The sequence below is a fragment of the Vulpes lagopus genome, chromosome 3 (assembly GCF_018345385.1).
Source record: "Vulpes lagopus strain Blue_001 chromosome 3, ASM1834538v1, whole genome shotgun sequence".
Classification (NCBI taxonomy): domain Eukaryota; kingdom Metazoa; phylum Chordata; class Mammalia; order Carnivora; family Canidae; genus Vulpes; species Vulpes lagopus.
In genome coordinates, this window is record NC_054826.1 from 36,949,845 (window position 1) to 36,964,149 (window position 14,305).

The 14,305-nt window shown below is 40.5% G+C and overlaps 1 protein-coding gene across 5 annotated transcripts in view; it reads right to left on the minus strand.

The window, feature by feature from the left end:
* The window catches only part of EBF1 (EBF transcription factor 1), a 381,185-nt gene that overhangs the window by 355,687 nt on the left and 11,193 nt on the right, over positions 1-14,305 (minus strand). For all 5 annotated transcript variants that reach the window (XM_041750331.1, XM_041750330.1, XM_041750329.1 and 2 more), the window contains exons 5-6: positions 11,038-11,111; positions 925-993 (exon numbers count right to left, since the gene is read on the minus strand). In XM_041750331.1, the coding sequence (XP_041606265.1) occupies positions 925-993; positions 11,038-11,111 (143 nt within the window). The remainder of the gene's footprint in view (positions 1-924; positions 994-11,037; positions 11,112-14,305) is intronic.

Below are 14,305 nucleotides of genomic sequence, written 5' to 3' on the forward strand. Positions count from 1 at the left end.
AAGGAACTTTTGTTCAGCTGTTAATTTTCTCAATGAGGGATCAGATCAGTCCGTCTAATTTGCAAGACTCTACCAGCTAGTGGAGGGTGCTAGCTTTTCCTAACTGACAACTGACAGTATCTATAAACCTTCCAGGCCATTTAATTCTCAATGAGTAATGCTATGTAACAAATGGTTTATCATACATGTTTCCATACAATGAATTTCAATAATTAAAATGTAAAATGAATATTTGGGATGCAACTCTGCATAATATGTGCACACACCGATTCCAAATTGCACCAAACAACTAAAACAGATTTATTGTTCTACAGTGATTTACTTGGTCATGTCAGATTAGTAATATGGATCTGTTTTAAAAACACAATAATTAAGACAAGCAGGATAAATTAATCAACTTACAATACAGTATGAGCTACCATCAAATGCCGGGAGATAAGAGTGGAAAGTCTTGGTTCACAGATCTCTTTAAAACTGCTTTTATGCATAAATAAAACCCTAAAATGTAGATGGATTACGTCCAACTACTGTAGCTAAAAGTGATAATGATTCAAACATTTTTCAAATAAAAGTTAAATATTTATAAGCACCCAACCACATTTCATAAATCACAAACTATTATTATTTTATTTCTGAAGCTTCCTGGCACAGCATGAGGATTGAGCCACAGAAAATCAGGAAAGAAAAAAATATTCCTTTAAGATCATGAATCAGACACGAAACCGAAGCAATCCAAGAAAACAGGCCTCCAAAGAACATTCCATATGGTTTTCCCAGGAATCGCAAAAGCTCGGCGCAGACTAGTCATGGCCAACAGGCAAATTTCGGCCACATGCGTTCCTCACCCTCACCCATGAGCGACACAAGGCAGGTGTTTCATTATAATGAGGAATAAGAATCCAGTGAAAGTAGAGTGGTCCCTACCTGTCAATTATCACTGGATCTGAGGGAGTCTCATTTCGGTTGCCACAGCTCTTCTTGTCACAACAGCGGCTATGGAGCAAAAGCGAAAGGATTTAGTACAACCATTACAATGTAAAATCATCATTTAGGCAGACAGAAGGTTCAAATTGCTGGGTTGCAAATGCTAGAATTACCACAAAGCCATACCTGGCAATCAACGGATCCCTGGGACAGAAAATTGTATGTGGGTCGCCTATGGGTTAATGGCCAGGCTTAACCTCTCCCTGAACAAAGAAGGAGGGAGGAAGAGAGACTCTCCTGGAGCCACACTGACAGCCCTAAGATGGGGTCTCCCCATAACTGCCCGCAGCATTGAGGAGTTCACTGTGAAATGCATTATTATTATATCTACCCAATGAGAATATTCAGGGTTGTGGGTGGCTCAAACGTTCTTCCCTCAAGATCACTCTAATTGTGTGGAACGCGTCAATAATGAGGTATGAGTGATTTCTCCCCCTCCAGTCATTCTGTATTAAATGGATTCCTTTTTCCTCTCCTTTCTCTTTCAAGGGAGATGCTTTCTTCAACCGTAGCCTGCCCAAAATCCTAAAGCTATAACTGTTTGCTTTTGAACCATCTTCATGAGAATAAAACTACAACATAATAAAGAAGACGAAGAAAAGGCAAGATAAAACAAAGTGGACATCCACATGTTGTCTGGCTTCTATGTCCTATGCTGGCCATCATTTAAGTTTTCTGGAAGCATTATGGACAGTTGATCCAAAGGCTAGTACAGCCTTGACAGTGGATGCTCTTGATTAGGTTAGAGAAAAAGCAGCGAAGGACAAGAAAAGCACCCACTATCAAAATCCCACCCCAGCTCTGATGATAAGGCTGTCGGTTTCTGTAAAACCTGGATGCTTCCAGGCGGTGAAAAATTAAGGTTTTTCGAAAATTATCCATGATCGATGGAGAACTATCCGTCTGAAACCTGTTTGCAAATAAAATATGTGTGCCTTGGTCACTCTACACCCAGGGGCACACTATAAAGGCACATGTTTGATCAGTCAAGGAGGCGAGAAAGTTATCCAAGGGTTCTACATTATGATGTGCCACCAATAAAATATGCGCTTTTCTCCCTCTTTCTTACACAGGCATGTATGCACACACACGCACACGCGCACATGTGTGCGCGTGCGCACACACATTTGACTTAGTGAATCATAGGGCCTAAATTTAGAAAGCTGCTAGAGGGAACCAAACATTGAGCTGCATTTGCAGGACCCAGAAATACACTCCTGGATGGAGAGTCTTTCACCAAAGTTGGGAAGTCTCTTTCCTGACTATGACTATATCTCTGAGAAAAGAATCAGCTTCCAAATTTGGTGTTAATTCTCTTTGTCTCTCATATCTTCAGAAAGCAATAGTAAGAACTCTATCTCCTTTGTCAAAGCCCCAGCTGAACGTCACTACACCTACCTTATAGCTTTCCCTTTCTGATTCAAAGGAAACTATTTCCTTTAGCCCTAAGTTCTAATGGGACTATGGGGATAGAAAGCACAAAGTATCTCAATGAAGAGGCAGATGAAGAAACAAGGGAATGAGAAGTGCCCTGATTGGAATGTTTGCAAAAAAAAAAATTAAAAACTAAACATCATGATCCTTCCACTGTGATCCCCTACACTTACATTTCAAAGGCTTGCCAGAAGAGTGTGGTAGTTAAGAACAAATGGTTCCAGAATCAGACAGAGCTACCTGTACCACCTTAAGCAAGGTGATGGAATCTTAGTTTCCTCATTTGTACCATGGACAACTTTCGTGCCCACCTCCAAGTGCCAGGGTGCAGACTCAATGCAATCAGGGTATAAAGCTGGGCTCTGCGACTGGTCCTACTAGCTGCTGCACAAAGGTTAGCATCATAGCATCATTATCACTCCTTGCTCCTTCCTCCTCTGACCTCCTCTTCCTCTGAACCTGAGCAAAGCTGCTCTGCACTCTGCAAAAGCAGCAGGTCTCCAATAGCTGCCTATCAACAGATCTCATGTCCCCTTTACCCAGGGAGAAAACCAGTGGGTGAGAAGGCCTATTTCTCTTCATCTTTTTCCATACTCCCCCACTTTTTTCCCCAAACAGTGAGTGGGCAAGGCAAGTTCCTGATGGTTGAACCCTCACCAGAGTCAGTGCCCTCCAGGGGCTCTACCTTACATGATGGCAAGTTCAGAGCAGAATCTATATGTCATGTCTGGTTCTCTCTCCTCATTGCCATCACCCTCATCCATGTCACGTCACTCTCATTCTTCACTTGGACTTCTGCAGTGGCCTCCCATCTAGCCTTGCTGCCTCCACTCTTTACTTCCTATAACAGCCAGAGTGATCTTTTCAAAATGTCAATGGGACTGTGTCACTTCACCAACCAAGACCTTTTCATGGCTTCCCACAGCACTTAGAATAGATCTATGGCATGACATGATGTCAGACCACCTCCCAGCCTCCTGTCACTCTCCTCTGACTTGCCAACCTCCAACCCCACTGGCCAGTCTCTCTGATAGGCCTCACTCAGGCTGACCTTGCACCCAGGCCTGGGCAGGTCTCCCAACCTGGCCTGTTCTTCTTCAAACCCCTCCCTACTTGACCAGCCTCTACTTCCTATTCAGGTCTCAGCCTCTACACTCTATCTCCAGGGGGGGGCTTTCCCTGACATCCTTTGGGCTTTTCCTGGTTTTTCCTTGCAACACAATGTAACATGGCATGTAACACAATGCAAATTATTCTTACATAAGTTTTTCTGTGTTGTTACTCTCCTTCTACTCTCAACCTCCTCCCCTACTAATCCAGATGCTTCATAAAGGAAGAAACTGTCAATTTTATTTACCTAATGAGTACTGTAAGGCCTGAAATAGAATGGGGATGCTCAAATATTGATTGATTGATTGATTGATTGATTGATCGAATGACTTCAAGAATGATGTAAGGTACTAGGGGAAATACAAACCAAGAAAATAGGAAGGTGACGGGTAGAGGAAGCCAAGCTGACCCTCTGATCAGGCACTGCTGATGGAAGGAAGGTTCACTCCCATCCCACCCCATGCATCAAACCACCTCCCCCAAGCAAGTGCCACACAAGGCCTGAGATTTGTCCTTTGACTTAAGCCCTGTCTTTCTTCATCCCCTTAAAACAAAAATGCCCTTGAGCACAACCAGATGATTTGAAGCACAGCATAAATGAGAACCACTTCTCTCTGCTGTGCCCCAAGGGACCCCTGGGAAAGGCAGATGTGAAGAACAGAGGTGTAGAGGGGAAAGATGGAGCAGTAATAAAAGGAGGTAATGAAGGAAAGAAGAGAAAACAAAATCAGGGGGCTGAAGGTCACTTAACACCTATGAAAAGAAAACTTTAGGCAAAGTATAAAAATGGCCCCCCTATCAGGTTTCCTATCTTCTGGGTGGGGTCATGTTCCTGCATCACATGGCCATCATTCCCCAAATGGGAGCCTTGGGCTCTACTCTGCACCTGGAGTGGTGACAGAATAGTGTCTACAGGATGAGCCCTGCTTTAAAAAGACATAGATATTGCACATATATGTGTGTATACATATATGTGTGTGTGTATATACATGTATATACGGAATTATGTACAGCATTAAAAAGATGAAGGTGGGTTTTTATACACTCTCATGGAAAGAAGTCAAAATCAAATTATGAATCAAGAAAGCCAAGTTGCTAAATAGTATGTATGGTATGGTCCTAATTCTGGGAGTAAAAAAGTAAAGAGTGAAAGAGAAAGGGGAAGAGGAGAGGAAGAGAGAATTGGCCACAAGCCAGTTCACCCCTCACTTCACTCAAATCTCTATGCAAGCCCTTCCCTGATTGACTGCCCCCAGAGCTCTCCTTCATCCTGTCTCACTTTTCTCCCTAGCACTCATCACATCATATTTTATATTTATTTGCTTCCTCCTATGCTGTCTGCCTCTCCATGAGGAAAAGGTCCTAGACGGTTTTGTCCACCCCCATATTCCCAGCAACTAGAACAAAGCCCAGGGCACAGCAGCAGACCCTCAGGAAATGGGTTTTGAATAAATGAATAGAAACTTCAAAGAAGTCACCTGTAGGGAATAGAATAAGAAGCAGGGAGGAATGGAGGGTATATATTTTATTTCCACACTTCTGTAGTCTTCTGCTTTGTAAGTTGGTGGAGACAGGTGACTTGGGGACCCTACTCTTCCACCATCTTGCCCTGCCCCCAGTCTTCTGCTTTGTACTGCAATATTACTTTCCTACTAAAAAAATTGAAAATCAACCAATCAATCAAGTTGGGGAACAAATGTCTTCTGTTAGGCTGAACTGACATCTGCCCTCCCCACTGCCTGCCCCCCACATGCAGCTCCCTAGTTCCGAGCCCAAAGCCACCCTGAGCAGGAACTAGCCCTTCCTCCCCATGACAGTCTTTCTCGCCCTTCTCTTTCATCTCTTCTTTAAACCTAGTGCCTCCTAGTTCCTTCTACTGAACTCAGAAGGATCAAGAAAGGTAGGCACTACCTCCATCACACACAAGACAGGCATTAACCGAAGAGGACAGGCTGAAAGGAGAACAGATTAGCTCCTGTTTAAGGCAGAACACTCAGGCTGAAACAATACAGTGCATGGAACAAGAGACCTGAAACCTCTTTAAGGGAAATTTATCGTGTCAATGAAAGAAATGGCAGTGACAATTATGTCCTCATCACTGCATGACAGATGGATCTTCATCCACTGAAAACTTGTTTCTTTGGCTCTTACTGTACCAGGCACAGACCTGGCATTTGACCCCCAAAGTGGGCATCTATCAGAGGGCTCAGAGTTTCCTGATTGACTTTGTCATAGAGCAGGAAGCCCACTATTTCACATCCCTTCTCAACCTGCAACTCAAGAGGCAGGATGGCAATGTGGCATGGGTCACAGGAGTGGGTATCCAGCACCCAGTATCTACAAACACTGTGGACTCAAATATAGCCTCCTTTTTCCCTGGCAGGATGGTGCATCTCCCAGATAATTCTGCACACCCAGGGCAAAGCCAACGTATGAGCTTCCCCCTTAGCAGCTAACACAAGGTGGCATATCTCCAGGGAGCTGACACACAGCTTCCTAAATCAGGGAAAGCAACATTTATACGCTTCCCCGTCACAGGACCTGCAGATCCTCATCTTACAGACATGGCATCTCTTCTTAGAAGTAGAGGCTCTCTCAACTAGAGAAAAGGATCACCTCAATCTCTAAGCTTTACAGCAGAAAACAAGATTATCTTTCCTGTTTAGCCCAAGTGGCTACAGAATGAGATACATGAATTATCTGAATAGTTTGATTAATAGTGATAAGGATAGGTTCACTCTTTCCCTTTGTAACCTAGAGGTCAAGTTTTCCCACTATCTTAAAAAAAAATTTTTTCTCCTTTTCTCTTGAATTAGTTTCTTCACTGCCTACCTCTCTCCTCACCAGAGTCGCCATCATTCCTTGCCATCTAATCCCACAAAATCTGACTTCCAGGCCTCAGCACCTACTTGAATATCCTTTTTCAAAGTTCACCAGTGACTTTCTGGTGCTTTTCTCTGTGCAAATCCATCTGGATTTCCCAGGACTTATCATATGGATGGCTCCGCATCTTGGAAATAACTTTCCTTTCACTTCTATGCCCTGGATGCTCAATGTTCTTTCTCCTAATTCTTTTTTTAATGTTTCCTTTATTTTTAAAAATTTTTTAAAGATTTTATTTATTCATGAGACACACAGAGAGGTGTAGAGATACAGGCAGAAAAAGAAGCAGTCTCCCTGTGGGTAACCCAATGCAGGACTCCATCTCAGGACCCTGGGATCATGATCTGAGCCGAAGGCAGATGCTCAACCACTGAGCCACCCAGTGCTCCCTTTCTTCTAATTCTTGAACACCCTGCCTCCTTGCTAAATATTACCACTCCCCAAGAATATACCCGTGGCCTCTACTCTTTCTATTCTCTTACCCTTTCCAATCCCATGTAAGCCTATAGCTTCCACTGTTGGGAAAAGATGTCTCTGATGCTGGTTATCTTTCTTTTACCCTTACTCTCTCCCCAGCTCCAAGCCCCAGCCCGCCCACCTGCAATCCTATCCCCAGAGAAATCATGCCAGACCACCAACAAACAGGCCCAAACACTTCTTTATACACCCTCTAAAATTCCTGTCCTATCTCACCCTCCTCCTCATTCCTGTGGCCACTATCCACCATCAGGTACATCCTCCCTTCTCTGAACAACCACAGTCCCTCGCTTCACCCCTCATCACAGTCAACCCTATCTACATTGCAGTCTGGTCATCTGCCTACAGATCTCATCTCCTGGGCTGATCTGTAACCACTCCTACTATAGGACCAGTCCTTTGGCTCTGCATTCCACAGTGCTTTGCACATAGCAGGTACTACAAGAATGAATGAAAATATCCTTAACCACCATACCCAATGAACAAGGTATGTAAATGCTGTAGTAGGCACCTCACTTCCCTTCAATGTTCACTTATCATCCTTCACTCTGAGCAACTATGTACCAGGTACTTAGCTAGACACTGCAGATATTGCTGCCACTGGTACTACTACCGCTTCTGTTGATGCTACTGCTAATACTACTGCTATTCCTATCAGGAGTAACAATAGACACTCAGTACTGACTATGCTAAATATTTATGGGGATTATAGCATTTAAGCTTAACAACCACCCTATGAGAGAAGTCACATTTTCCCCCCATTTCACACATAGGACAATTAAAGCAGAGACGAAAGCTGAGTGACTTCTCTGCCTTCAGGGAGCTCTTAGTTCAGCAAAGGAGGACAGGTCCTGGACATATGGTTCCAACGTGCTGAGTGCTATGAAGGAAAAGCATAGGATATAATAGGAGTGCAAAGCAAGGGGACATAACTCAGGCCCAGGACCAGGGATGCTTTGCTGAAGAACCCATGCTTAAGTAGAAATCTGAAGGACAAAACCAGAACAAGTTGGCAAAAGAGGAAGAAAGAAAAGACTATTTCAAGGGGCCAGGTTTGCCCTGGGAACGCACAGTCCCCCAAGAGGCTGGGCACTGCTAATGGAAAAAGAATGCCTTCCTCAACAGAGCACCTATCCTCTGCAATCATCCTGTGCACTAGATAAGGAGAAAATCAGTTATGGCCTGCCTGGAGGGCTGGGGACTAGGGCTCACCCACCAAGCATATTTCTTATTTTCCATTTACATTTAAACACAGGATATTGAGATGCACATATAATCAAATCCCTTATAGACTCCCACTTTACAAAATCCTTGGGGGGGGGCATATTTTTTAAAGAATTTAACTACTAAGTATTAGCAAAATATAATGATAATTGGTATGATAGATTCCAAACTACCAGAAATGCAGAAACTCTCCCAGAATCCCACAAAAAGTGTTCTATGTCATCAAGTCAAAGAGGTTTTGTCTCAAAGAGAGGCAGTAATTATAATCTAATGGCAGTAAATCCTTAAGCCAGCTCATGCAATGGGGTTACCCTCTCAACAGAATAAAATAATTTTTTTTTTAATTTGCAACCACCTGAGACACAACTCCCTGGTGTTTTTTGTTGTTGTTTTTTTTTCTTTTTCTTTTTTCTTTGCCTGCAACAAAACAGAATCATCCAAGCCCTTTCTTGTCGATCTAAATTCTCTGTGTCTCCTTTACCATAGCTCCAATGTACTATAAATATACAGCTTTTGTGACATAAATGCAAAGTTTTATTGTGCCGTTAGCCTTGATAGAAAGCACTGCAGAAAGTTGTTTAGAAATTAAATATCTAAAACAAGCTATTTTAAAATCCAAGGCCCTCACTATTTCATGTCTGCAATGAAGAAATTTCATCTTGGGGAGAGCAAGCTGTCTTTCACACCATATGGCTAATGGTGGTGCATAGCAATTAGCCAGGCTGATTAATGGTGAACAGACTCTAATTTTATGCTTATAATTGAGCCTGCATTTGCACCCCTGGTGCAAATTCAGCACATCCCAACTTCCACTTACAACAGGCAAGAAATCAAGAGAAATAGGATGGTGTGGAAAGTGAGAATTTTTTTCCTAAAGCCCCCTAAAGAGCATCAGATTTGCAATTTAAAAGACTGTTAGCCACACAATAGATGACAGGTTTGTGTAATAGGGTCATGGCGGCCTGGTAAACAAACAGTACCCCTTACACATCTATAGGCAGCCAGGAAAACCGTAATCTGTAACATTAGCAGAATGACATTTTGAATATGGCTTTTCCCTCTTAGCCACACAGTACAAACATCATCATTTGCCTTCAGTGGCTTGAGAATTTTATTTTTGCTATTTTTATGTTTCTGAAAAATAGAAAGAACATCAGCAGCGAAGCACGCCAACCAGCATAATAAAGTACTTTGGACCAATGAATTTTAAGAACAAGAAAAATATAAACTGCACTAATAGAGGGTAGGCTTGTGTGTGAAAGGCATAATATATCTTTAAGTATTTCAAGAACAGAATTATTTCTAGCACAGTCCAAACGTGTACAGATATGAGATGCAAATCTATGATACATAGACATTAGTTGGCCTATTGTTGGAGATCCATCTTCCTGTCTGTCCCCTCTTTGCCAGAACCACATATAACAGAACATGGAAAATTCATTCTAATGACATGCTAATTGCAGGAAGCTAAAATAGAGATATGATCAGAAAAACAGTAATACAAAGGAGGTCATTTTTTAAATGCTTTTCAAAATGATTTTACTCATTTAATTCTGAAAAGTGTAACTCAGCTTTAACTGTACAATTGCTGTATATGGTACAACACTAATTTTTATCTAATAATATCTTCTAAGAAATTGATGACCATATTTTTGGGTTGTGCTACTGTTTTAAAAGCAAGGAAAAGCTACCTGTTCATGGAATAATTGACAAGTTTTACAAATCACTGAAGTGAAAACTTGTCCAACACCTGGGGAATCTGGAATAATCTATTGAAAGTATGCTCTTTAAAAAGAAAAATAATAATTTTACATGCATCCATAATAACAGATATTGAAGTTAATATTTGGGATTTCAGTAAGAAAACACACTAAGCCCTTTTTATTTTATTCCCACCTGTGGAGTTTTAAGACTGCTTTCCCCATAAGTCCATGAGCTGCAGATAAAGCCCACCCATGCCGAAGTGGCAGCTGAAGCCTAAAACGACTGGTCAGTAATAGTCAGGAGCCAAGCATACTTTGTGCCAGGGAGAGCCTGCATGGCTAACAAAGCAATTAGTAGCCTTTCCCTGATGCATAGTGGCATCTTCATGCTTTGTCCAATTACTCAGAATATATCAGGTGTTATTTTATGCTGGTGTTATTTTATGAAGAAGGAGAATCCTATACTGCAAGTTTAAAGGCTGTTTTCTGGTCTACTCTCTCACATGTGGAGGACTGGCTGAGGCCATGAAAGTGAATTTGGTCTGCTCTTATTTTCAAATGTGTGGCTTATGTCTGATTACAGGCAAAATAAATACACTCATTTGTGGGTGACATGAATTTTTATAACTTTCAGGTGTAAACATTTGCCATCCTTCTAAAAGCTCACTGTCACTGAAAAATATTAGCTACACTGTCACAGTTCTATACTGGGTCACTAAGATGAGAGATCAGATGCAAGGGGGAAAAACCCACGCTTGACTTAAGGAGGAATGATGCCTTTGCACCGACGGTCACATTTTCAAGTGGGAGAATTAAAAAGGGGAACTATAACTTTCAAGTCTTATCCAAACAGAGGCTTTGCTGACATCAATAGAACTCTTACTCATTTTACTAGCAATGCAGTTGAGCACATATATTAACACTAAAAGGATATACTGTATTTTGTTTGATTGAAAGGAAGAAGGAGAGGGCACTGCTTTGTGCCCATTAAAAGTGTGATATCAAAATGGAAGTATATGTCTTTCAATATGAAATCTGATAGTCAAGAACTACTGAGATGTCTGTGACACTTTACTACCAATACTCGTGTTTAACAGTTCTTTTTAAATTATCTAATACAAGTAAGATATATACCCCTAAATAATCCTGAGCTCACCTAGATTTGAGATGCGAACTCATCTTCTCTCTGCTAATTAAAGGGAGAGAACAAGGTTTTTCTTACCTGCACATGATCTCATGTGTGAGCAAGACTCGGCACATTTCTGGGTTCTTGTCTTGGCCTTCATACACTATGGCCTGAAAACAAAGGCATGATTTGAGCTAAAAATGGAACTAAGTAAAGAGAACAAACTATTAACAATTGAGTACTTGACCACTTCAACATTGCTGAGAGCCAATTAGCTCTCTGGAGCTGCCTCACTGAGCTATTTCAAGATACATTGTTAAGGATCAACTCAAATCAAGTAGAGGGCATATGTTCCTCTCTGTCCCGTAAACTACATTACTATGACGCACACCTTTGGATCAGTAAGTGAGATGAACTTCTGTTGTCAAGACAACCACAATTTTCCTTTCAATTCAGAATAAGATAAACCTAATCATTGAAGGTAGAAAAATCCAGAAGGTTTAGCAGATTCAGATACCAGTGATTTAAAATACAGAAAAGCACGTGGATTTGACATCTAAACATGCATTTGTCACTTCATTTTACTACTTCCAGCCCCAGCATTTACTGTTCTAGAGATGAGTAGCAAAAAACAAGTGGGGGTATGGTTAATGAGTCCGTTCACTAACTGTGTCTTCTTTGAGATGATTCATCAATCAGGGAAAATCCTTCTTCCCGCCTACAGGCTGAAAACATGTGCTCTCCAGGGTGTACACCCACCCAAACAGTAATACGCGCCGGCATATGCTGTGTGTGTGTGGGCTTAAGCCATGGAGTTATCTCCCTAAACTGAGAAGAATTACATCTGACTCCCAAAATTTGGACTCCAAACTACCTCATGAGCCAGTATGTCTTTGTCTGTTTTTAGTAATGTGCATACAAACATTTTGCTTAAAATCACCCTGAAGTTTCCCTGAGATGGCAGCCTCCTGGAATATTGACAAGCTAATACCTGGGCCGGAGAAAAACACAACTATTGGTAGAGTAACGCTCTACATCAGGATACATTTTAACTAACTTAACACTCTATCAGTGCATAATACAAACACTGCTTCAAATTATTAATAAAATTACTTTCACACATTCAGATAACTCTCAATTTCTTGGTGGCAAAACTATTTAAATTAACCAGAGACTATCTTTATTTAGTACAGAGATGCTATGGTGACCTTCTTGTAGTTGGCTTTAATGTGCTTTGTTTATAAACCTGGGACTTTTAGAAGACACAGTGTGGGCAGACTCTAGAGCAGGCTCTGGGTATAATATCTAATTCCATTACAGAACAAAAATTGCAACAAATAAAAACATGATGTAAAGTACTTGTATAAGGAGAAAACGTTTCACTAGCCGTCAAAACCATTTTTTATGGTTAGTCTATCATAACCTTGTATTTTTTAACATTTTATTTTGACATAATTTTAGACTTACAGGAAAGCTGCAAGAATATATAAAGAATTACAAGATACTCCTTAATCAGCTCGTAATCAAATATTTACACTTCACTAAAACCATTTATTCTTTCCTATTTTTTTCTAAACTGTTTATAAGTATACTGCAGACATATTTTAAATACTTCAGCATATATTTTCCTTAAAAAGAAGAATTCTCTTCCATAACCACAGTACAAGTATCTGAATTAGAAAATTAGCACTGATATACCATAAGCTAATCTAGACTTTACTGACATTTACCAATTACCCAATAATGTCCTTCATTGCATGCATACATACATACATACATACATAAATGATTTTAAAAATCCAGTACCAATCACTGCATTCAGTTGTGCTGTCTCCTTTAATATAGAACGTTCCTGAGTCGAGTTAATGGTGTTGACATTGTTAAAGACGATAAGCCAGTTCTTTTGTACAGTATCCTCAGTTTGGGTTTGTCTGATGTTTCCTCAGACTTAGACTAAAGTTACATGATTCAAGGCCAGAATGCTACAGATGTGATTCTGGGTTCTTCCCAGTATATCAGATCACACTGTCAACTAGTTCCATTACTGGCAGTAAACCCTGACCATTTGGTTAAGGTGGTGACTGCCATCCACTAGAGATCATAGTCAGATTTCCCCCACTGTGAGATTACTACTTCACTTTATGTAATGCATAACCATCCTCTTGGAGAGATCATCTCCATTATGGTAATATCATATGATGCCTAAAATTTTCATCCACAAGTGTCAGCATCCACTGATGATTCTTTCCTGTATTCTTAAGAGACCTTTTCAAATACCCAAGAAGTTGTTTTATTCAAGAAAATGCAGAGTAAATCAAAAACATTTTGAAAGCCAAAAATTTTACCTGTCTGCTTTATTTATTCCAATCACTGCTCAAATCAAAGAAATAACTGTAAGTAACCAATTAGGTATCAAACATGGTGATTAAAAAAATGTTTTTGATCAAAAATTTTAATCATGCATTTTTGTGACATCCTATTATCACTACATGTTTGGGATATTCTCTTAATATCCCAATAACCCTCTGTTTCAATTTCAGTTTTTTGTTATGCTAAACTGATACAAGTAACTTGATAAATATATCCACAGATATGGTAGGATTTTCCTTCCTGTAAAAAAAAAAAAGTTTGGTTTTTTTAAGAGGAATGTGTTTCAGTTATATCAGCCTTTCACTTTGATTCTTTCTAGATGATATTATTTTTGTTGAGGCTGCTGATTCCACCAAAACCAGTGATATCCATGGTGATATTCAATGAAAGGCATGCCACAGTGCAGATATGCTCACCACTGCCCTAAACAGTAGATGACCCATGGATGTCCAGGGATCCCAGGTTTTTATCTTTAGTGACTGAATATCATTTGTTGAAGGCCCAGCACCTCTGTAATGCAACTCTTTACTAAATGCCAAGCTGCCAGTTCACTTCTGGCAGCAGAATCAAAATGGAGAATCCTCTAAATCAAGCATAGAAAAATAAAAGCATGACTTCAGATTTGCTCAGAAATAGTTAGGAATTCTAGAGAGGAGTGGAAGCATAAAGTTTCTGCCATCCCTCTTTTTGATGCCTCAACAGAGCAATATTTTTTAGCACATAAACACAGGGAAAGAAGTGCTACTTCTATGATTTCTGAAATAAAAGTAAGAGAAACGGGGAGTCTTTTCATTCTCCTATGAAGTAGAACTAAAATCCTGGAAGTACAATAGATTAGAACATTAGTATAACAGAATTAGTTAAAGAGTGGACCTCAGTCACAGGCAGATCTACCTCTGACCTCACTGATGCAATATTTGTCACTGAAAAGCCTACTTAACACACACACACACACACACACACACACACATACAATATCATATAAAAGATATGA